This window comes from Lutjanus erythropterus, chromosome 6 (genome assembly GCF_056507025.1).
Source record: "Lutjanus erythropterus isolate fLutEry1 chromosome 6, fLutEry1.hap2, whole genome shotgun sequence".
NCBI lineage: Eukaryota > Metazoa > Chordata > Actinopteri > Lutjaniformes > Lutjanidae > Lutjanus > Lutjanus erythropterus.
The window spans coordinates 22,051,968-22,077,127 of record NC_139322.1 but is presented as its reverse complement, the minus strand read 5'-3'; the positions used below and the strand labels follow the sequence as shown (position 1 = coordinate 22,077,127).

At 40.4% G+C, this 25,160-nt stretch overlaps 1 protein-coding gene across 1 annotated transcript; it reads left to right on the top strand.

Annotated features, from left to right (window-relative positions):
• Nucleotides 1–1,156: 1,156 nt before the first annotated feature.
• Nucleotides 1,157–24,188, top strand: cttnbp2nlb (CTTNBP2 N-terminal like b). The gene is made up of 5 exons (XM_084721173.1): nt 1,157–1,280; nt 4,781–4,888; nt 18,826–19,077; nt 20,724–20,831; nt 22,513–24,188. Exons 1-5 carry the CDS (start codon nt 1,275–1,277, stop codon nt 23,779–23,781), a joined length of 1,743 nt encoding a protein of 580 aa, XP_084577299.1. The 5' UTR covers nt 1,157–1,274; the 3' UTR covers nt 23,782–24,188.
• The last annotated feature ends 972 nt before the right edge of the window (nt 24,189–25,160 follow it).

Genomic DNA, 25,160 nt, shown 5'->3' with positions numbered 1-25,160 from the left:
AACAGACCTTTTCATGACTGCCATAATAATATGAAAAAGTAGAGTAAACACGGGTGTTACCAGTGATACTAATTCAGGTCCCATCCAATTCACCAGGAACGTATGTTGGTTAACTGGAAAATCTCTGCTACACTAAATGGAATGGAAGTTGCATTGGCATCATCAGTAACAACTGTCTTTACCCTGCTAGGCTATTTCGTGTCAGATGTGTAAGATCATTGACACACAAATGGACAAAAAGCAACTAAACTCTAATTTATGAATGCATCATAGGCCAATAAATCCTTCTTCAGTGAAGTGTCAGTAATGCATCCAAAATTAGACTTACCCAGCTAACACACAACATTCCCACAAACTCCCAAAATGTTCTGGCAATGACACAAAAAAAGTTGGTTCTATGTCAGAGTAACTTTCCATTTTAAACATCTAGGGAATGTTATTGCAGGGCAGTTCAATCAACATTCACAGAATGAAAACAAACATTCCCAGAACGTTTTGGGAACCAATTGTGCTAGCTGGGTATTCCTATTCCATTTACCCTAAAGCTACAAAACCATATGGCTTAATACTAGGACAACACTAAACTGTCTAAACTTGTTGAAAACATGGAAGACAGGTTTGACATGCCCTCAGCATGCTCTCACCTATGATACACAGCAGAGGTCACAGTGTTGTGATACTGTCATTTGGCCATTAAGGGGAGTTGAAACACCGCGTTAGACGATGCAAGTTATTTAATCCACATGGCGTCAATTTTAAGGAGATTTTCAGTAATACCCTTCTCAACAGGAAATAAATGAACGAATTGTCTGCGCAGCGGCATAGTTTGCAATCATTATTTAACTGATTTTACATTTTATTGTGGCGCTTAGATTAGAAAATTCACAGATAAAGTGCACTCAGATACTTAAAACTTCTGTCATAACTGACAAACATACGTTTATACTGTGCCATCATCAGGCCGAATCTGCTAACACTTAAAAAAAAAAATCAGAAGCGTGCAGAAATCAACACTGGACGTCCGAAACAAAGAGGTTTATCCCACAGACCCGGGAACGCCCTTGTCCCCGCCCCCTAGCGCAAAGCCTGCCAACTATTGGTCAGATTGTCGCACTACGCCCCGGCGATTGGCTGGCGGGCTCGTCACTGAGCGTCTGTTGTTCACATTCGCCTCAGAGCGAGAGCGCCTGTGACAGCAGACTGCTTTGATTCATGCTGTTGTGGAACCTCATTTTGGGATTTGGAGAACAATTAATGCGGCCAGAACAGAGCGCATGAAGGTATGTTTACACGGAAGGCTAATGTGGAAATATCTGCCAGAAATTCCATCTCCAGTTTGGTCGGGTTTTTTAGTGAGAAAGCAAAATACAAAAGTCCATAGACAGGTCTCAGTCTGATATTTGCTCGCACTCTTTGTCATTTATGGTTAAGTGAAACTTTAAAACCATTACAGCAAAATATATAGGATTTAATGCTAAATGATAAAATCAAAATATCATTTAGATAAATCGTAGATAAGATTAACAGTCGCTAGGATCTAGAGGTGTCATGTTGGGTTCATTTTCAGGCTAATGGGTGTGTGTACTCCAGTGATATTGATGCAGTATTGATTTTACCATTATCACTCCAGGCAATCTATATAGATAATAGCTAATTTGGTGTTTTTGTGATGTCTGTGACACTTTGCAATTGAAACATGGAAAATAATGACAGTCCCTTGTGTCAGACAAAGGCCCATGCAGGACCGGCGGCAGGTGGATCCTCTGCTGTTCCTCAGCAACCACTGCAAGCGATCATTCACTGCTCTGAACACACTGAGCAGTCTGTCCTGACTGCACGGTCATCACATTAGTACAGATCCTTCCTGGTTTCTCAGCCAGGGTGAGTGAAGTTTGACCGAGTCTCTGTTTGCCACCTGAAAGAAATGGCTGCAAAGAAGGAAAAACCTGAAAAGAGGGGAAGGAACCGAGAAAATTTGAGCAAAGAGGGAAAAGGCTTAGAAAAATGACTGGAAAGGAAGAAAAATGACTGTAAATTGGGGGGGAAAAAAACTGAAAGAAATTACTGAAAAGGAGGAAAACCTGAGAGAAATGACTCCAAAGAAGGAAAAAAGGAGCAGCAAATAGTGAACTGTGTCAATGCACTCAAGCTGACATACACAGGGACAGGGTGACATAAAGCCATTGTGACACTCACCACAGACTATAGTGTTGTCAAATTGACTTAACTGATTTGCATGAGCGTACCATCTCATGACAAGACATTTAAGATATTTACATCAGCCAGTTATTAGTTCATCAACCAGTACGCACAAATCCAAACTGCAACACTGCCACATGAAACCATGTGGGCCACAGAGTGAGATTCGGGGGATTTACCCTTGAGTGATGATTCCCATGGTGTGGGCATCCCTGGAATGCTGGAATGATTTTCCATGGAAGCTAATTTGCAGATATCATGTGACACAAAGCAAGTTTTGCCTACTTTGACAGCTAACTGCTTCAGCACACACTAATATCTGAAGTAAAGTAGTTAATATTGTTATTCGCACTTTGCTGCTTTGCTTTGAATGTGCGGTGAGCCACAGAGCGCACCCAGGAATTTGGACGCTGCTGCAAGAAAGTAAACAGTACTCTTGAGATTCAACCTTCTGTGGTAGTGAAGAGGAGAGGTTTGTTTAAAGCCAAGAGGAGGACGGTTGCTTTCACTTTGAACACACACGGGTGACAAATTCAAGACAGAAAACAGGACAAATGAGTGGAAAAACATAACAAATCCAGACACTTTCATGCAGGGAACAAGGGATCAGTGAATGGGCTGACATGCAACAGGGTTGGGACCTAGTTCTTGACAAATGGTGGTAGGGATGGCCCGATATGATATTCGGTATCCGTATCGGTCCAATACTGGCCAGATCACTGGTTCAGATATTAAGGGTAAAGAATATGTCTAATCCGATACAATCCAATAGCCTAAACTATCACATAAAAGTTTAACTATGCTAAACTAGCTTAACTGGTAGCTGCATGGAGTTATTTTAAGCTCAAGGAAGCAAAAAACAAAACAGCTGAGTGACATTCAGGTATTTATACAATTTATTTAAATTTCGTTGTTGAAGTTTGAATGATGTTGACCAACCATAACGTGGTGCTAAAGGGTGTGTGTGAGTTTCAATAAAAATTTCAATAAAAAGGAGCAGCAGTATAACTGAGTCATGTTGGGGTTTATGCATTTCTTCCTTCAAGGAAGTATAATATTTATTTCACAGTTTGAGCATGATGTTTTTATAGATGGGTGGGTTGGTGCATCCAAACAACCATTATTGGGCCATCGCTAATTGATGGAGCTGTCTGTATCTTCAGTATTAGCTAATTGAAGTTGAGACTAAAAATCACTTTTACAGGTCGACTAACAGCATCTTCTAACATCAAAATTTGGTTTTCTTTCAACATAGATGAGCCTCCCTACAAATATAGGATGTTCCAGCAACGTAGCGATTGTGACCCATTATTTGTGACATTGTAACAATGTTACCTCAACATTCCAGTCACAACATTACCATTAGTTACATTGTTGCCATATTGTTGTAACGTTACAAAGTATCAGGTATTCTATGGTATTTTTGTAACATCTGTTCAACGTCCTCTGCATAACAATTCCTGTACTTTATATAATGATGTTGCTGGAACATTGCTAAAACAAAAAGTGGTGGAAGTGGTTTAGTTGATCAAAAGAAAATTAAATGCTAACAACTCAAGGAATCATTTCAGTCAGTTTCAAACAATGTCAAATATTTACTCATTCCAGCTTCTTAAATGTGGATTTACTGCTTTTCTTGGTAATTTATGATAGTAAATGAAGACTCTTTGGGTTTTAGACAATTGGTTCAACATTAATGAAGACATCACTTTGGTCTCTGGGAAATTGTGTCTAGCATTTTTCACATTTTTATTTTGACTTTTTATAGACAAAATGATTAAGCAGTTAACTGTGAAAATTATGGTTAGTTGCAGCCTTACTGTATCCTGCACTGAGCTTTTGTTATTTCGTATCAGTTTATTTACTCGTGGTGTGTGTGAGAGAGAATGACGTGAGACAAGCTGATCATTATAGCTTCTGTCATCTGACTTCACAGCTTGTACGTACCTTGTCAAACACATGATTAACTCTCTGTAGGAGCAGCTGCACTATTATAAGACACTGATAATAACCTGAAAGCAACTTCTCTCCTACCTTAAAAGCTGAAGTCAAGCTGTGTTTTGTCTTTCTCTTGATCTTAAGGATGATGTCAGCTGTGTGAGGTGTGTTATGTCTGGACCCTGTATGACTAGGTTGGACTTAGCTGATGAATCACAGGATACAGTGGATAGAGTGTGAGATGGCTAGTGCCTTACAGTGTGCGCTGAATAAGATGTTTTAAATGATCACACTGTTGGCATTTGGAGCAAACTGAACATTAGCAGTGCACAGTGGAGACTGACTGGAGCAGAGAACTGTCCTCAGTCCCTCAGCAACTTAACATGCAGATATGCTAATGACTTCCTGTTTATAACCCTGAGCACAACTCAGCGAGGCCACAGATGGGACCCCAGGTCCCATCCTGTATCAGCTCCATGCCACTCACCGAAAAAAGCACTCAGACAAGCCACCATTAAATCCACTGACAATACCCAGAAGCCTTTTTGAGACTGTTCAGATTGCATTTAATGTCCATTGCTTCTTTTATGTAATAAAAACAACCAACGAGAACATTTTTCTTTTTTATTTTCTGTCTCTTCAGGATGAGAAGATGAATGTGGAGGCTCTAAGCAGAGCAGAGCTGCTGACTCTCCTCAGTATCTTGGAAGGAGAGCTGGAGGCCCAGGATGTGGTCATACATGCACTCAGGGTGAGTTTGAGTCGACATCTGTACATAAAGAAATACACACAAGAAAGATAGACGGAAGAAAAAACAACATCCCTCCTCCCAACCGAAGCCCTGGTATTGTAGAAATTGATCACAATTAGAAAATTAAAAAATAAATACAACTCTTTCAATTAGGGTATGAAGTCCTAATGTATGCTGATAAAGTATTATTACAACATTAAATAGACAATAAGAGCAGAGGACAGGTTTCCATACTAATTCACTGGCCAAGGGGGTGTAATGATGAGTGTCAGAGGTAGGAAGTAATGAAGTACAAATACTGTTACTGTACTTAAGTAGAATTTTCAGGTATCTGTACTTGTCTTGAGTATTTAGTTTTCTGGAAACTTTTTACTTTTACTCCCTACATTTAAACACCGATATCTGTACTTTCTCTTCCTTACATTTTATAGGATAGGATAGGATTGTTACTTTGGTTTTCATGCATTTGACGGGAATTATTAATTATCTTTATTTTGCATCATTGCATGCTGCCTTCCCAACATCGGGACTGATTTAAACCTAAATGGATGGGACAATAAGACATAGAAAAGACAATTTCTTGGTGATTCCATCAGTGCATATCATGCATGACAGATATAACAAGACAAAAAATATGTAGGAGGACGAAAAGCAACATAAAAGAGGTAGCAAAATATGAAAGATTTAACAAAACATTAAAGACCTAATAAGACGCAAAAGACAGAACTTAACAAGAAGTTGAAGATCTAACATGACAGGAAAGCCGAAACCAGAAAAAAATTTATAACAAGACATGAAAGAAGAAAAAGATATAACAAGACAAAAAAGGCGTAACAAGATAAAATACAATCCAAAAGACGTAACAAGATGCAACAGAAAAAGAGGGCTACTTTTAACTTTTAGTACATTTCAGGGCCTGTATTTCTTCACTTTTAGTGTGTAGTTTTGACATGTCTGATGATACTAAGGTCAAAAAAGAGTACATATGCACAATTTAACTGAAAAATAAAACTATAGCCATCCTCTTAACCCATTTGTGTGTCTTTACTGTACACATCCATATTCACTAAAATTAACCTGTTTCAGCATTACACCCCCAAAAAGAATGTGAGCTAACAGGGAGGGGATGTGTAAACAGGAAACTAAGGAAACAGAGGGAGTAAAGACAATGGCACAGGAGTCATTCTGGTTTCCCAGGCCTTTCATTCCACCAGAGCACCAACATTGTCACTGGTCAGACCAGGTGAAATCTGCTTTTCTCATTTTCACCTTTTCTTTAAGTTCAGGCACTGTGCTAACATGCACATGTCCACGTTGTATCTACATCCAGCTCAGACGAACTGCAGTTCTTACGTGGTGTGTCTCAAATGTGTCCTGACCGACTTTGCTCACATTAGTTTTACTTTAGGAAACTGCTGTCGCTGTTAAACAGAAACTAAATTTGCCCTCAGCCAAAGAGGAAGACTTTGGTGGTTATATGGTGACTTGCCTAGGGTGCATAGTCCAAACCCTTGTAAGAGCTGTTTGGCTCAGCTGTATCCAACTGTGCTTTCAACTCTGAACAAAGACTAAAGATGCAGTCTTTTGGGGCAGCCAGAAATGAATTTGCATTGCTACAATGCTCAATATGTGGACACAGACATCTCAGACAACCTCTGAATGTTGTGATCACCCAAACATCCCACAGCACAATTATGAACAATGTCTCAGACATTACTCACCAACAACCTTATGTTGCAGGGGCCAGAAATTTCCCATCTGAAGAAACTATCTTAACTTAAGACAGGAGGAGCCTGAGATTTGTTTTTTCCAATTTGGTATTACAGAAGCAAATCCTAACTAAGTTTAGGAATCCTATCTTGTCTTAGTTCATTCTGTTTTTTTACAGGTTAGAGAATTCAAATACTCAATCCAGCATCAACTTTTATCTAGCAAAGGACACTGCTTTTCTTTTCCCTCAACTGTTGTTTTTTTCTCATCTCGTTAATGAATTAAAGCTACTACTACAGGTGGAAAAGTGAAAATAAGGTCAGAGAAACAGTTATCCTAAAAATTAGGAAAGTTTATTTAAGATTCTGAGATGTTAGGGTGCTTGTGTAATACACATTTCATAGTTGGGACAGCAACATTGACTCAGGAACTGATTATCAATGGTTGTTTTCATAATCAGGTTCTAACCCTATTTGCTATGGTTACCAAACAGTTAAGACAGGATCTGCAAGTTTGGAAGTTTCTGTAATACGACCCCAGATTTCTAACGATTGAAGACATTTCTTACATTTCTTCCTTAAATCCTCAGTTTTGTGCAACTAAGTCTCTCATATTCAAGTGAAAGAGCATAGCTTTCCTTCGACAACAATGCTCTGCAGTGTTTGAGTCTAGTCTAATTGGCTCTCTCTGTGCCCGTGGCTGTTTTTCAGACTCATGACCACAGCAGCTGCCCCCCGAAGCTGCTTGCACCCTGAATGCTTGACTCATTGTCTGATGTAGGGATTGAAGTTGAGACGAGGACAAGTAGCAACCACGACTGTCTTGGTCTAATAAACAGGCCTCGAAAGTGAAGTTTATCTTGTAAGAAAGTGAGGCTGTAATCATGAGAAGATTTCAGTGCCAGGGCCTGAGGGGAATAACCCTCTCCAACCACACCAGCTCAGATGCATCTTAAATGGCAGCTGTCCAGATCTGACGCATGCAGGGTTTGACCTGAAATTCAAAGCACACACAGAGTCATCCCCTAAAGACAAATGTACAGTTACATTGTTGTCTGCACTTATCCCTTTTGCCATATCTCGAGCTATACTGCTTTTTTTCCCCCTCTCCTTCATTTCCTCCTATTTCCTCACACATAGCCACATTATGGGGGATCTTTCATGTTTGACCATGACCCATGTCTTGTCTGCCCACTCGCTCACATACACACACACTCTGGTGGTCTCTGGTGGGCCAGTTAAAGGCTGTGGTGTGTTTATAGTGGAGAGGATGTACATAGGCTCAAATCACTGACTTCCCTTCCTCCCACTGGGGGCCTGTTCACCATTTTTACTGACTCCATGTTAGGGCAGACTGTGTGCATGACATATGGCTATAGAGGGGACTGTCACAGGTTGATAATAGGCTAATGTGTCTAATACTAAAGCCATAGTTTGTATTATTTGAAGTAGGGTTGCATGTGGTAGATGGCAGTCTGTTTGGAGAAGCAGAGAGCGGCACCAGCATGGAGCAATGAACTGCTGTGGACAGGGTCAGCAACAAAATGTATTTTAACCACTTGAAAAGGTCCATCTAAAAAAAAATAAATTTTAGTTTAAGTATGCACTATATTTAGAATATTTTCATTGCTTTACTTTGCCATCACACAGCCAATTCTGACAGGGAGCTGCCTTTCTATAAAGCCAAATATATTGCTCTCTCCTAACCAGGCTCCTTTGACACAATCAGTAATTTTACCTCACAGAACATGGGAGCTGCTGGTCCTTGATTGGTTAGTTTGTTTGTATTATTCTGTGATTTTGGTGAATCCAGATTCACTGAAGTCAAACAATAGCACAAGAAAACTAACCATTCCAAGCTAACAGTAAACCAGCAACCCCTGTGCTCTGTGAGGTAAAATGGCTTTGACTTTGTCAAAGGAGTTTGGTTGGTCTGGAGAGAGCAATATTTGGCTTATATAATTGCGGTTTCCTGTCGGAAATGTCTGATGGCAAAGTAAAGCAATGATAATATTCTAAATATGGCACACCCTTAAACTAATATAGATTTTTTGGATGACATTTTTAAGTGGCTAAAATACCTTTTGTGTGCAGACCCTGTCCACAGCAGTTCATTTCTTAGCTTCGTTGCTGGTATCACTCTCTGCTTCTCTAAACTGGGGCATACTGACTAGCGTCTACTGTAGGTAATGCACCGGATATCATTATTCATACAATTCAAATAATCTGAACATTACCTTTAAGATCTGTGTCTGTGCATTGATATATAACACCCTGTCTGTCTTTCCCTGTCTTGGCCAAAAGATGGCCAAGACAGGGACATTTTCCCACTGTCCTGTCTGTGATTTTTTTTCACACTGTGATTTTTCTCTGGATCTTGATGCACCACAAACAGTGTTCTCCTCTAACTAGAGCTCTTTTCTTAGTATTGTCAGCTAACATGCAGCATTAACCAAACACAGTGTGTGTCAGTACTGTTTACTTGCATGTGAAAATGGATCGGAAAAGGCAAAAAAAAAAAAAAGCCTCTCAAATCCTCACCACTCTTTTCCAACTTTAAATATTTTCTCTGCACAGCAGCAAGTACTTGGGATGCCTTCAGATTGCTCGGGACAACCGCATTCAGGCACTTTTTAACCCTTCCTTCACCCAGAACCTTTGAAGACTTAGAGCTGTCTGTGTCAGTGTTTTCTTTCTTACTTAAAAAGATGGCGTCACCTTTGGGCTTGTCTCTACAGATTCTTGATTGCTTTCTGTTTTTAGCTCTCATCACCAAGGACGACACAGATAAGCAGTTTTACTAGAGGCAACATTCCTGAGAACATGACACCAGTAACAGGTCCTGCATTCCAACAGGAGTGGCATATCGTTTGAGTTGATGATTGTCTATGTCTATATGAGAACTAGTGCTATTATTGTCTTCTCTTTGTCTGCCATAAATGGCGTAAATCCAGCATAGAGCAGGTTCTCACTAGCTCAAAGAAATGCCAGTTAAAGTCGTGAAAACAAAACCGACAGTAGGTGACAGAAGATTACAGTATAAAGAAGTGATCTCTGTTGGAAACAAATCTGTGACACCGAACATTGAAACAAACTTTGGGATATCAACAGAAAGAAAGAGCTTGTATCAAATGCTGGAAATCCTTGAAAACATCTTAGTTTTAATGTAGTGTTTCCAAGGTTTGATAAAGTGCTTAAAAAGCTTGGAATTGTAATTACATTACATTCTTAAGAAATCGCTATCTTACTGAATAGTTTGCTTTTTACATAAAGAAAAAAAGTCCATTTTATAGATTTAACGGTGAGTGAGGTGGCTGTTGCAGCTGTATTTTGCATATTTTTGAGTGCTTGTCCCTCATGTTGAGTGTCTTTCAGGGGCTGATGTAGCTGAGAGCTGCTTCCTGGCTCTTCACTCCGTGCTGATAGATATTTATTTTCCATTTCCATCCATCTGAAAATGCTCTCATGACCCCTTTGAGGGTTCCGACCCCCACATTCATAACCACTAGTTTTTAGCGAAAAAGATCTGTATTAATATGATGAAGAAGTGAAATAATCACTTTGAGCATATCATTTTGTAATTAACCTCAGCTGAAAGGCGTTGGAAAAGCTTAAAAATACACCATTAAATTGCTTGAAAGGTGCCTGAACTTGACTTTGAAAAGTTCGTAGGAACCCTGCAAAATATGTCTCAGGTGTGCACTAAGGACCTGCTTCAGCTTCTTTTTAAAGAAGTGTCTGTGAAACAAATATGTTACTGTCTAAAATTGGATTTAGCGGTTTTTGCTTACCCTGGCCACTGAGTTTCTGTGGCTAAAATTTTGCAGTCATGCTCAACATGGCCTGTTTTGTTTTTAATATGATGTCATATCCTGTAATCCTAAAATGCTTTGTCTATTTTTGCAGACTGACGTCTTTTCCTGCCTCCATAAAACAATAGGGCCTGGCTTGAGTGTGCTGTTCAGATAAGATTGTATACTCTGTTCACTATCACTGCCAAATTTGGACTTGTTGTCAAGATCGGTTAGAGGAAAATATGGTTAAAAAAAGAGCAAAAACTTCACAGCAAAGCGATACCTAATATAACGCTGTAATACACACAGGTCTGTGATGTCAGTGAAGTGCTTCATATCAACAGCTTGAGCCCGAGGCCTGTGAGAGAAAAGCTTCTTGACCTGAAAATGTTCAGATAACATCAAAGTACCTGATGCTATACCGTCTTGCTTTTATTGTTAAAAATAGTTGTACAGATACACACCTACGCACACACAATCCACAGCAGTCACTAGTCCATGTGAGCGACATACTTTGTAGATCGGGTAATGTTTTCCTTAGGATGCCTTCTTATGACAGCCTCTTTTATCCCAAGACCCAGCTAGAAAATAAAGGATCATATCTGTGATGGTAATGAACTCCACCCTTTACTGCTATTTGCACTGAACAGGAGAGTATTTGCCTGCTACAAATAAAACAGCGATACAGGAAGTCAGGCTAAACCAAGCCTGAGATAAGAAAAATCACTGCTTTATTTATGAGCTTTGTGTCCATTCCATTTTTCCTGTTTCAAGAAATACCGTAGCACTTCCTTGTTCCTCTTAATGATATGTTGTGTTTCTCTAAAAGCATTGCCTGACCAAAGGGTGAGAGCACCTGCTCCCGTGTCTCGTCGCTAACCACTGATGATAGCATTTGAGGCTGTTAAATATTACTTGGAAGTTGTCTCATTGCACGGCCCATAAAGTAAAGTGGGGTTTTGTTTGGCGTCTTCCCAGTTATCTCAGTCCCATCTGTGGTTAATGTGTGGGTGGGAGGGTGTGGAGGATACAGCTTAAACCTTAAGCACACCTTAGCTTACACTTCAAAAAGCAAACACTTCAAATCTCATATGTCTCTTTCTTGCATGCTGCCGGGGCATGTAGGGTACCTTCTACAAGTTAATTTACGCTTACAAGTCCACTTTCCCACCCTTACCATGTATAACTTAAATTATTATGTGCCTCAAGTCACCAAGTCATTACACAATGTTGAGAAAATCACTTTGACTACCTTGCAACAATGGCATGAGTTAGAAGCTGGAAATGCTGCCCCAGGGGCTTGAATTCTGGTTTACTGGGGCTGCATCATCTGGACAAACTAATCAGAGTAACCTTAAAGACTATGCAACATTTCTTTATTAAAATGTCTAAAAACATTAGATTAGATGTATGTTATATATTTTGTACAATTGTGTACTTATTAGTGTACAATTGTGTAATTATTGCAAATGGTCAAACCCAGAGAAATCTGTAACTTATTCAAGGTAACAGTTCGTTTCCTTGCTATAATTTCTGTGAAAACGTGAATGAAAGTTAATAAACTGCCTTGTCCATGAAGAATATTTCTGCCCGAGTTATGGCAGATAGATTTGCGTTTTAAATGGTGGTAGTTGTTTAACACAGAAAAAAACAACTAATATCAGAGACATCCTACATATTCTACATTTAACTAAATGAAATAAATGTACTAATAGTTTAGGTTGTACTGTTACAAATTCACATCTTAGCTAGTGTGACCCACAGGAAGCAAGCTGTTGGAATAAACCTGCCACTGGCTGACTATTTCCGTCATCATTCTCCTCCCCTTCCTGTTTTCAAAATCCCTGTTGCTTCATGAAATAACAACAATATAGCTAGCTAGCAACCAACACTGAAAATGGCAAATTACCCTAACCTTGTTGCTAATGGTATACATGTAAACAAGCTAGCAGTTGTCACTTGTTCTTTTTGCAGGGATTTGCCCATTTTAATGTGAGTGCTGCGAACGTCCTGTTCTGAATCTGTGAAAAAATGCATATTTCGGTCCAAAAATGTACTTATCCCCTCTATTTCAAAATTTCAAAGGTGTTTGTCTTCTCTGCACCGTCTGCATGCGGCACTCAATTACATTCTTTAAAAGACTAATATGGCTAGCCTTGCACATAATGTAAAGCCAGTTTTTGCTTTTAGTGCACTATTTTGAATATAGACATTTGAATCTCTTTAAACAAAGCATGCAATGACAAAAAATGATGCAGACACATGCAAATGATTTATTTTCATCAGTTATTCATTTCCAATAACGATTAACCTCAGAGGACATTTTGTACAGTCTCAGCGAGGTCTCATTTACTGAACATGGAGGCCCAAACCAGGTACTGCTGCTGTATTGCAGACACAACAACAGTTCACCTGATCAATTCAGGACCAAATAAAAACAATGTAAGGTAATGAGAGTAAATGTTCATCTGAAGATGTGTCAGGACATAACCCTCCACTAATTAATGTTTTTAAATGATTATGTGTAGGGTGAAAGGGGTCCCATCTAGTGACAAACCTATTGAGAATTATCACACAACTCGCTAGCAATACAGGGCTTCTCTTGAAGCTGTGTAACCTCTGTAAAGTTATCATTTTGGCAACTGATTTCAACAAAAAACAAGCTCTGATAAACCTACTGTAATCTAGTTAACACCAGTGTTGCTCTTTGTCTGTTACATGTGTAAGTAGGCAATTGTTTGCCAACACATTAGCCATAACAACTTTATAAAGTGATAATATGTCAGGCCATTTGTCTTTTAGCTTGTACAGTTCTTCAGTCTATAAGTAGACAAAAATTAATTAATGTAGCTTTCAGTAGCCGAGGTACTTTCCGAGGTATTTTCAATTTGGGCTCTCCCAAGACAGTACTATACTCTTATCCTGTTAAAGTGTTGTGCAGCTAATGATTATGTTGTCCTTGTTTCCTAGTTAGGTAGTCATTAGTCCCCAGCACCAGATTGTCACACCAAACTCCAATTCTATTTATCAACCAAACTAAAGAATGTATACTATTGGACTGTTATGCCTTAGGGAGAGACTTCATATCACACAGTTGAAAGACGGTTGGTGTGTACAGTAATACATGAAGTTAAATAACTAAAGTGAATCTTATGAGGACTTGATTGATTGGTAACACACTATTAGTAGGAGCTTTTATTCAGTTTGTAGCCACGGACACGGTTTTGCATTTGTTATGAGTTTCACCAGCAGACTACTGTTCTGTAATTTCTTAATGCTCTAATGACCAGCACACAACAAAATGGGTCAGAGCTCTTTGTGCCTGCTTGAGTTTGCAGCCTGACCAGCCCTGTTAAATCAGATGTGACTGCCAGTGGACTGATACCTCTCACCTGCCAAGGCCTGTTATTCAGAACGGCTGACAAGTGGTCCATTGACTATATTTTTCTTTCTCTACTGTTAAGTAGAGCAGAGTGGTTGTCCAGTCCCCAGGAGATGAACTGCACTGATAGAAGTCTCGCTTCCTCATCCAAGAAAACACTGAAGCCAGAGACAGAAATCTGAACAGGATCCATAGAGGGTCCGCACCTGACCTACTGTCCTCTTTTCTACTCTTTGACCAACCTGATACTGTGCTTTTCCTGCACTACAGGTTTAAAATAAAGAGTCTGTATGAATGAACTTTTTTTTTTTGTTTGAAATACCAAAATAAGGAGGGAGAGGTGGCAAAAGTACATACATTCTTTACATAATAGAACACATTCTTTGAGTAGAAGTATAGACACTTGTGTGAAAAAAAAGGTTGATTCAATTTCTTTACTCAAGTAAAAGTGAAAAAGTATAGGCTCTGAAATATAAAAGTAAAATGTAACTTTCTGAAAGACATTTCTGTTTCTGTGAACCTCACCTTTTCTCTGCAGTCATGTCTCTCTCCCATCTGTTTCATCTTGTTACGTCTTTAACATCATTTATGTTGTTTTATTCCTGTTAGGTATTTTTAAGTCATTTTCTTCTTATGTCTTTTATGTAATTTATTGTCATTAGATCTTTGACATTGTTTTATCCTTATTACGTCCTTTACGTTATTTTCTTCTTCTTACGTCTTTTACATTGATTTTGTCTCGTCATGCGAGGTATGCATTGATGGATACACATTTTCTCTGCATTATCTTCCAGTCAGTTTAGGTGGAAGTTGGTCTAGATCTTGGGAAGGTGGCATGCAATGATGCAAAAGAAAAATAATTGATAATATCCCTCAAATGCATTAAAACTAAAGTAACAGGTACTCTACTTCAGTATAGTAATAAAGTTAGAAAGTAGTAGCATCCGGATGCATTGTCTTCGGTCTTCTTGTTGCGAAGATGCTTGCTTAAATTCCATGAAGGACGCTTTTCATATCTGACAGGTCTGGTCCTGCTGCCCATTTGACTCTGTGTGTCTAACTGTTCTCCTGGACTAATTAACCAGGAATGCATATTTTCCCACTGCAAAGCTTCTGGATTTGAGATGCTACACTAGAGACAGCCAATTATGCTAAGGACATATGCCAGCTGTATTCTCATACATGCACATGCATATAGATATGTGTATGCATACGTATTAATCAGAATTTTTAAAGCAATTACAAGATATTTTTCTTTCACCAAGCTTATTTAGTAGTCAGATTAAGAGCTGAACGTACATTTGTAAGATGAGATATGCACCCGATACCATTCAGAGCTGTAATTTTGTCCATGCTAGCTGGGTACTCCATTGTGTGAGAGTCATTACAGAGGCTCACTGAGGAAACAGGACTCCCTGGCTCTTTTCAGCTCACACAAGGCCATGATTGTGCCCTGAGGCTGTAGGTAACTGACTGACAGAGACTTTTTCCAGGTGAAAAGCATCAGATTGTCTTTCACACCTCGTTACAGCTGCGGGAATGCATTAGTGGATACAGGCTGTTGAAAAAGATAATGCCCAACAAGCTGTAGCACATCCGTTTCAACAGCTACAAAATTACATTAAAATGTAGAGGAATTCTTGTGCACTGGTACAATTCAAATACAATGTTTTTGATTATGAAACAGTGGGCTAAAAAGTATATTAATAGCATATAACATAGCCCTTCCCACGACTTAGCTGAAGAGACATTTATCATCAGATTTGGGGCAGAAATGAGAGCTTTGCAGCTTGTTGTGCCCTCTCATAAAGGAAGGCACACTCTGTCATTATGATCAGAACTATCCCGAGAAAACCATGGGAGACCAGACCCTAGGCTAGGACTGCTACACACACAAAATCCCATCTCAGCCCAGCCCTTAATGGTCTGTTTGAACAGTTGTTTAGCTCAGGAAGCTGCAGTTTTGTCTCCAGTTTGATGAAGGAGCTTTACAGCTTTACCCCAAAGCCCGGCACAAAAACACACACACACAGCCTCAGGTAAACATACTCACACATCTGCATTAATATTCACATAAACAGGGAAAAAGAGACAGAGACATACTACACACATGCCCACTCTCACACACTGAAGCCTACTGGGTCAGCCATGGAGACAATGCACGAGACTGAAGGCATTGAGACAGTGTCTTTGTTGGAGTCCTGTAATCTCTTCACTGAGGGTCACATTCTTTGTTCAGCAAGAGAAAGAGCCTCAAATACAGCCTCCTTACTGATGCCCTCAGGGTGTGTGTGTATGTGTGTGTATTTGTGCTGCAACAGTCTGAGAGTGTGTGAGAAAAACAGGCTGACAGAGAGGCGGAAGTAGAGAGGCATTTTCTGAGAAATGATGATCGACTGGCAGAGGAATGCAGTGCCACGCATGTTTGGGCAGGGGGACGAACGGGGCCAGAGAACCGGGGTGTCTGATGAGGACTGCAAGCGCTGGGTGTCCTGAAGGCACGTGGAGTGAACTCTGCGGCATGTGCTGACATCACTCGTACCGCCAGCTGACCCCGCATGCCTCCAGTGCTCAGACCTGACCACTGTGTGTAATTAATGAGACCTCCTGATGATGTATCAGGGCAACCTGGAGTGAGGTCACCAAGGCCACGTCACGTTTCACTTTATTTTTTGTCATTCTAGCCTGTCTCTCTCAAACAAGCTTGGATAGTTTACAGTAAATTGAAATTTGTTGAGTTGCTTGCAATATATTGTCCCTCAGGAAGTAATTTTTACTAGAGATGTATCAATCCACTTTCTTTGGTTCCGATACGACTCCGATGACTGAATTGGATACCTGCCGATACTGATACTATACTGATACCAGCATTGTTGTTTCTTGATGTTTATGGTTATTTATTATTAGTAGTAATAGTAGTAAGATTACATGAGGCTGTAAATTGAACTCACGTCTGGAAAGCTTGTGTAGTTTGTGTAAAGGAACTTGTGTAATGACATCTTCCAACCATTGTGGGACACCGTAGGATTCTGGCTTGTGACATTTACATGTGTAGCTGATAGGCTGACAGACAGACTTCTTTTGCACAATTTCCCATGATGCATTGCCAAGAGTTGAAGTTTGGCACTTGACCAAAGGATGACAACCAATTCACCTGGCTAGATCTTTGCTAAGGTGCTGGATGCTTAAAGTAGTCTGATTAAATAGAACTCTGCACATTTAGATCTATGTGGTATCACACTTTATTCTGAGCTTTCGGTCTGTCAGAGCACACATTTCCAGCAAAGGAATCAATGGCATGAGGGTGTTTGAAAATATAGATATAATATAGAGCTAAGTGTGCAGAGTTCTCTTTCAGCAGAATTTATGATCCAAAATGCAAATGTTACTGTTTGATAGTGTTTGTGATGTGTGGTTTAAGGTAGCTTATGTTGGTACTTGTCTTTTTCGTGCTGATTTGTTGTTATACCATGGGTGAGGTGACTAGTACATTTTTTCACATCAGCTGTATCATAGCACAGTAATTTTAAATGTGTTTTTCTTATAATACAGGAATGCAGATAAGAAGTGAAAAGCACTGTTTAGCTCACTATGTAGTAAACCTATGGCAAATATGTGGCACTGTAAAATTTTGACTGAAATGTGGTGTTGCAAGTCCGATACTCAATTAATGCCACATGTCAATATTGAGTCCTGATACCAGTAGTGGATCAAATTGGTCCCATCTCTAATTTTTACCTTTAAGCAAACGTGGTAACACTTTTTATTCAGTCATTTTGTTTTGGGTTCAGGTATAACCTAACCTCTTCATTAGAAACAGCTCTCTCTCTCTCTGTGTGTGTGTGTGTGTGTGTGTGTGTGTGTGTGTGTGTGTGTGTGTGTGTGTGTCTGATTTCATGGCCTGGTCCTTCACCCCTGCATCCCTGGGGAGGAGTTAACATCTGCTCCTGTTGGGGGTTGGACAGCCATATCTCACCTCTTTGTGTTTGGGTTGAAGAGAAAGACCATCTGCTTGTGCTCAGACTGACAATAACATCACTCCACTCACACCGACACACACTCAGTAACGAATCTATTTCGATGGTGATATGAATTAGTAAAGTTAGTTAAAGTGTGTGTGTGTTTGGTATTGAGTTACTTTGTGTTTTTCTTGGCACTGGCAGGTGGGCCTCGTCTTATCTTCTCAAAGCGTTTTTTCCTGTGCTGCAGTGTGGAGAGGAGACCTCATCCTATAAAATCCACACAGTTAAATAAACAAACATACTGGTCATTTTTTCTCTCAGGACTGAACATGCACATGAATATTGATATACGGCTCTTGGCTAGATTTAATCTATCGCCTGCTGTCCCTTTACCACTATTGCCTGCTGAGCTATGCATGTGTATTCATATGTGTGTGTGTGTGTGTGTGTGTGTGTGTGTGTGTGTTTGTGCTTCATCATCTGGTAAAATTTTTGAAAGGCATAGTTTAGATTTTTTTGAAGGGATGTTGTTTGAGGTACTTATTCTTAGTCATTTTGTTATGGACAGTAGATGGTAGTCGGCACAAAGAAGCAGCTGTTTGGAGAAGCAGCAGGAGTACTGGTGTGGGAAGCTAAAACGCTAACATTTTTACCGCTCTACCTTGGCATCAGACGACCTTTTCTGACAGGAAAACACCATTATAAAAGCCAAATATCACTTTCTCCAAACCAACCAGACTCCTTTGACAAAACAGTCATCTTACCTTGCAGAACAATGCAGTAGCTTGTCCACAGCTGCCTCGATTGGTTAGTTTGTTTGTGTTTTTGTGTGACTTTAGTGTTTTAAAGGTTTAGGACCAATTCACAGAAGTCACACAATAGCACAAATAAACTAGCCAATGAAAGCAGCAGTTGACGAGCAACTCCAGGGCTCTGCAAGACAGAATTTTGAGTTTTTGTCCAAAGAGTCAGATGGCTCTCTCATACAGCTGCACTTTAAAAAAAATCCTTTACAGTTAGGTTTCATATTAGTGTGAATGGCTCATCAACTCAATTACATGGGTGCTCTATATTTGTTTGTATCCATCAGGCTCAGCACAGAGATACTTTCGTCCAGGAGCGTTATGGCCAGTATGATCTCAGTGATCCATTCCTGGCCCTGCAGCGAGACAGCGAATCCGAGGAGCGCCAGAACACGCTCACCCAGCCTCACACGCACCTGCAGGGCCGGGCAGTGGGCCCCAACCCCCTGGCTGTGCTTAAACTGGTCATGGCTCACTGCAAGAGGATGCAGGAGAGGATGATGGGACAGCTGGCTGCTGCTGAGAGCAGACATAGGAGGGTAAGAGGCAATACACACTCATAATGCACTTTGACAAATTCAGTGAGTTCTTCCTCAGCTCACCCCTCTCAGATATGCGTGTTGGAATGATTCTGCAACCACCCGAGTATCCAGCCAGTGTTAGACGGGGGTTCACACTTGTACATTAGGCATGTTGTGTGTCTTAATGTGTCTGTTGGTGCCCATGTTTCTCCTCTGGGCTTGGCTTGTGGGAGTGAGGCAAATAGACAGCAGCCACACCCAGGAGTTTTATCATAGCCGAGCTCAAGACCTGAGAGTTTTCTGGAGTCATTAATATTCAGGTTATAGACCTAACTACTATAGTACCTGGCTAACTAACTAATTAACCTTTACAATATTAGTCAATTGAAAAATAATACAAAAAAATAAAATAATCACCAACAATTTTCATAATCCATTAATCACTGAAGTTTTCATTTAAAAATGGCAGAAAATGCCATTGTCGTGAATGCGATTCCTCAGGAACACTCGGAGGGAATTTATTCAAATTTGTTACAAACAGCCACTTGGACTCAAGAATGGACTGATTTGAATTTGGTAGTCAAAGGTTTAGGCTACAGTGACTTCAAAAAGACATTTTGTCCATAACTCAAAAATTCATACACTAAGAAGTATTAATTTCTCACAAATATATCTAACAGGATACACTGATGATATGATGACATTTTCTATCCATTTATATCCCTGTAAAAAATAATCACAAAGTGAAGACAACATGTTTCTCACTGCAATTTATTCACTAGAATCTTACATGTCAATATAGTGATTAGTTCTGTTTCATCAAAAAAAGACACCTAATGCATTTAATTAAATTCCTTCAAAGTCTTCACTACATATATTGTATGAGTCTGGACATCTGGACAGGCATGGATGTAAACTGACAACAATTGTTAGTTGCAGTTCTAAAACCTTGTAATAAAGAGGACTTTCTGCTATGCAGACTTACTAGTCAGTAGTTTCCCAGCGGCAGTACAGTGTGGGGCAGGAAACTTCTCATAAAAAATAAATCGAAGAAAGATAATTAGATAGTTTGAGATGTCAAATTCATGCACTGAATCAACTAGAAACCTTTCTGCATGTTATGTCATCCAATTGTGTCACTGACAGCTTTGTTTGGGGAACTACCTTCTTTACTTAATCTCTCTTCCATCAAAAAAGATGACAGCATTCACTGTTCTGTTTGGCAGGAGATTGATATTACTTCTAATTCTGTCTGCTCATACACACTGGATTAGAGATGTGCTATATTTTGTTAAATTAGAAAAGATGTGACAAACCTTATCTGAGATCTGAAAAGATCTGGAACCTCTTTCTTTTATATGTACTGTATTTCAGGCTGACAGAGGTATCTTTGGTTGTGGTAATGTCTATTTTTTTCCTTTTCTTCTATTTATTTTTATTAATACAGTCACCTTGCTGTTGGTCTAATTCTTTGTAGTTTTATACTTTGTATTTGTATATATTATGGTTGTTTATAGGGCAGGAAGGTATGTACCATGAGGAGGGTCAATGGGGTTTTGTTTGTTTATTGAGTGATTGCACCTCACTTTCAGGATAATAATAATAATTATAATAATAATTGTTAAAATATTAATATTTGTTTCATTTGACTGTTTGTTTGATAGATGATAGCTGATCTGGAGGAGGAGAAACGGCGGCATGCCCAGGATTCTGCGCACAGTGATGATTTTACCTTCATGCTGCAAACAGAAAGAGACAAACTGCTACAACAGGTATGACTAACATGTAAAAGTTACAGATTGTTCATGTACTGTTGTGTTGTGTGTGAATTTTGTGTGTTTGTGTTTGGTAAAGATGTCAAAGCCTCAGCAAAACTGGTGCTCAGAGTTCTCACTTGCTGAGAGATGAGCACATCTGGTGGGAGAGATTTTTCTGCTTCCCTTTCCCTCCCTCCGATTCTCCTCTTCCTCTCTCCTCTGCCTGTCTGCACAGCGTTCATCTTCATAGATGTAACTGTGATTTACAGTAAAACCCAGCAATTGAGCAGGGATGCGTCAGTGCAATCCCATTGTGTAACTCAGTAGGGTGCAGAGGGCTTGCCCTGTTAAAGTACAGGCACCCGTACGCACAAGCGCAGGGCTGTTCCAGAGGAAACAGAGGAGGAAGAGGCCATTGTTTAGTTGTCCAGCAGCCATGGGGCTTTATGGCCCCAGGAAACCTGAGATAATGGATGTCCATGTCTAATGCAAGGTCAGCTCACGCACACACACTGAGCACACAATCGTCCACTATACAAACTTCGCCTGAGGGTCTTATGTAAGAGAGGGTTCCTGAGTGTCTCCCGCTCTTCCTCAGACTTTCCTGCCTGTGTTGTTTTTTGTCCACTAATCATATACACTCGACTGTATTTCATCACCTCCCACTTCCCTCATATTACTCATCAAAGCTTTTAGCAGTCTGGTCACCCTCTAATGACCTCATGGAGAGCTGAACTTTCCATAAACCAAGGAAACTAAAACTAAAACCTTTTAGTTTCTGCACCATAAACATGCCCTGCAAGCACGTAATTCTTTAACAAGGCAAGACATGAACAAGCGTTACTGATTGGGAGAGAAACAAGAATTGATTACTTACAAAGGATGTCAGCCATCTGAAACTCAATTTTCATAAGCTTTCTGTCTAATAGACCACATAACACATATTTTCTATCTCACTCTTTCAAAAAACCTAATTGAATTAAATGATAAAGTCATAAGAGCCAGTATTAAGTATGTATGTTATCTGCAAATGAAAATGTAAAACACTATCATTAGAGTGAGGTTAATTTGAACATTTACAAAAAGACATTCAATGGCTGCCAACTCAATTATAGTACACAGTTTAGTTTCTAGTTTGGTGCAAAATAATCAAATGGTTTGTACCAAAAACTCCTGAACAATTGTATTTAAAAAGGAGAAAGTTTCTCAGCCTGTATTTGATCTGAAGTAACAAAGCAGTGTTATTTTGCCTCCTTGTGGCCAAATCTAGAAAAGCCTAACATCAGGGATGCTCATCTTGCTTTGTTCAGGGGCCACTTTTACAAAATGACATTGACTTTGATTTTTTTTATTTTCAAATTAATTACTAAATTAACTTGTAACTTAAATTGTGAGCTGAGATACAAGATTTGAGGAATCAGTTTTTATTGCATTCAAAACTGAAACTGTATTTAGTTGTAAATGTTTTGGTAACATTTAAAAGAGTTAATACATCATTAAACAGCTGGAACCACTTCATGCAATCACTGAAAAACTGCTCCTGCCAGGGACAGAATGAATATATTTTAGCTCTTTTAGTATGAAATACACATTAATGGGATCTGAATTATCTTTACTTCTCGGAACCTTTCAATTAATAGTTGTTGATTATCGCTGCCTTACACTGACTCCTCTATCTCTCTTCCTGTTTTTCCAGTTGGAAGTGGAGCGTGCCACAGTGCGAAGGTTAGAGAAGGAGCAGGTGCAGGCAGCGAGCCAGGCAGAGGAGTCGCTGTCCCAACAGCAGCAGCTCTCTTCATCTCTGACTCTGGAGCTCCAGAAAGCCAGCAGCCTGGCACAGGAGGAGGCTCAGAAGGTCTCTCAGCTTCGCACCTTGCTGCAAGAGGAGACCAGTGCTCTGGAGAAGCTGCGGGGGGTTCTCGTAGACGAGAGGAGCAGGGCAGCCAAGCTGGAGGCCGGGTCTGAGAAGCAGCTGGCTGAGTTTGACGCAGAGCGAGAGCAGCTGAAAGCCAGGATCAGCAAAGAGGAGGAGAGGAGCAGGGAACTCGAGAGACAGCTAGAGGAGCTGAGGAAGAGGTTAGCTGAAACCGGAGGGTGTAAAGAAGAGGTGAAGGAGGCTGTGACAGAGGTGAAAGTGTCCACTTCAGTTCAGACGGAGCCAGATGGAAAGATAAAATCCACGTCACTGTCAAAGATTAATGGCTACCATGCTCATAAAGAGACAGAAGGGACCCAGGAGGGGAAAGGAGCAGAAAATGGAGGATTGGTAGAAAATGGGGGAGGAGCACTCTTGCATTCCCCTCTTCACCCTCATCCTCACCCTCATCCTCACTCTCCCTCCAGCACAGCCTCCTCTTCTCTCTCCTCTTCCCCCATTTCCTCGCCCGTTCTCGCCAAGCGTCTGGGCAGCCCAGGCTTCCATCAGTCCTCCTACCAGGCTGGAGTGAATCAACGCTTCCAGGCCGCCCGCCACAAGTTCCAGAGCCAGGCCGAGCTGGAGCAGCAGCAGCACGGCGGCCCCCTCTCCCCTCGGGACCTCTCCCCCACCACCTCCTCAATCCCTCCCCCGCCAGAGCACAGCACAGCCAAGCAGCTGGCCCGCAACACCGTCACTCAGGTGCTGTCCCGCTTCACCAGCCAGCAGGCTGGCGTCAAGCTGGCGCCTATCAGCAGCTCTCCGTTTGGTACGGACTACCGCAATGTAGCAGCATCTCCTCCTGGGGGGAGGTCGCCCTCTTCAGGGCCTCTTTCTCCGGGCATCCGCTCCCCCCTCACTCCGCGCTCAGAGAAGACCCATCCACCTCCGATCCCGCCCAAGAAGCCAGGCATGAGTCCAACTCCAGGCTCCCCAAGTCACTCTGGTCGGACCAGCCTGTTCCCTGAGCTGACAGGGAACTGTGGACACAGCAACAGCGGGCAGGACGGAGCCAAGGAGCCAGACCTGCTTTTATCTTCCACTAGCTAACTAAATGAGTCAGGCCAAAATCAGCAGTTACTGTAATATTCATCTTTGCCAGCCCTTAAACACACTTAATCACACTCATAATCAGTAGTAGAGACACATCAAAGCTGGACTGGTTCAAACTCAGGGTTTCTGCAGGTCCTTAATAATCTTAAAAAGTCTAAATTCAGTTATTTGGATTTTGGGCCTTAAAATAAGTAATAAATAAGAATTTGACAGGTCTTAAATTTTGAAGTTAACGCGACTTTTATCAAGTTCAGTCTCACTTGTAAAAGGGAGAAACAAATTGTATTAATCAGGCTGTAACAACCCCTTAGTAATTTTTTTGCTTGTATGGATGTGAAATAGATCGCAAATTGCATTCATAGTAGTCTAAAAAGGTCTCAAGCTCATACTTTATTTTTTTTACTAGATTACATGCTTTTATGTTAAAAACATGACTTTTTTCTCATACTACCCATAGTTGCAGCACCTCTATTCACCCTGTCGGAAAGAAGAGGGCCACCTCTGAAATTCCATGCTAACATGGTATTTCATGGTGTTTTAGTATGTCTGAAACCTTAGTTTGAAACCAAAGGTATGTGTGGTGCGTGCTATTTCTGAGGAAATATGACAGTATGAAGCAATGGACATTATGGCATAAATATCCCACAATGCAATGCAATAGTGACAGCAACAACAACAGACAACGGTAGACAACAACCAAGGACGCTCTGGTGTAATGTTAATAAAATTTCAATCTGAATGCAAGTCAGGTTTCACTTTGCTAGGTGTAATATATTTTTTAAATTAGCTCATTGGTGGCACAGGTTACCATGGTTACGAGTCTCCAACCAGCAAGAAAGCTCTCAGGAAGTGACATAATGTGCACTGAGCAGTGAACCGAAAAGATCATACTACTGTTCTTTTTTTTGTTTGTTGGTTTTGTTTTGTTTTGTTTACACAAAAGCATGTTGAAGGATAGTACACATTTGGTTATGCAGTGCATAGCATGTGATTTAGGACACAGTGTAGCTGTTAAGTCCCCAAACTCATCCCAAACCTGGAACTAGCTGAACATTATGCAGATGTGTTATGCATAGTGATGTCACCAAGTAAAGAAAATAACAGCTGGATTACATATGAGGCGTTTCAGACGGTTCAGGAGGAGCGTTTTTTGCAGGACTGAGTAGCTCTTTTTGCCATGGGCTTTGGTCTTTGTGACTTTGCAGACCTTTTACATGCACTAAAAGTGCATTTGTATTGTACAAAAGGGGTAAACCCAAAAAAGATAATAGGCCACTTTAGATTTAACTTGTCGAAACCCGCAGAAACCCTGGATTAGATGCATTTAAGAGTTTGTCGCTTCCCTACCTCTATATCACAACATGAGAAACAATCGC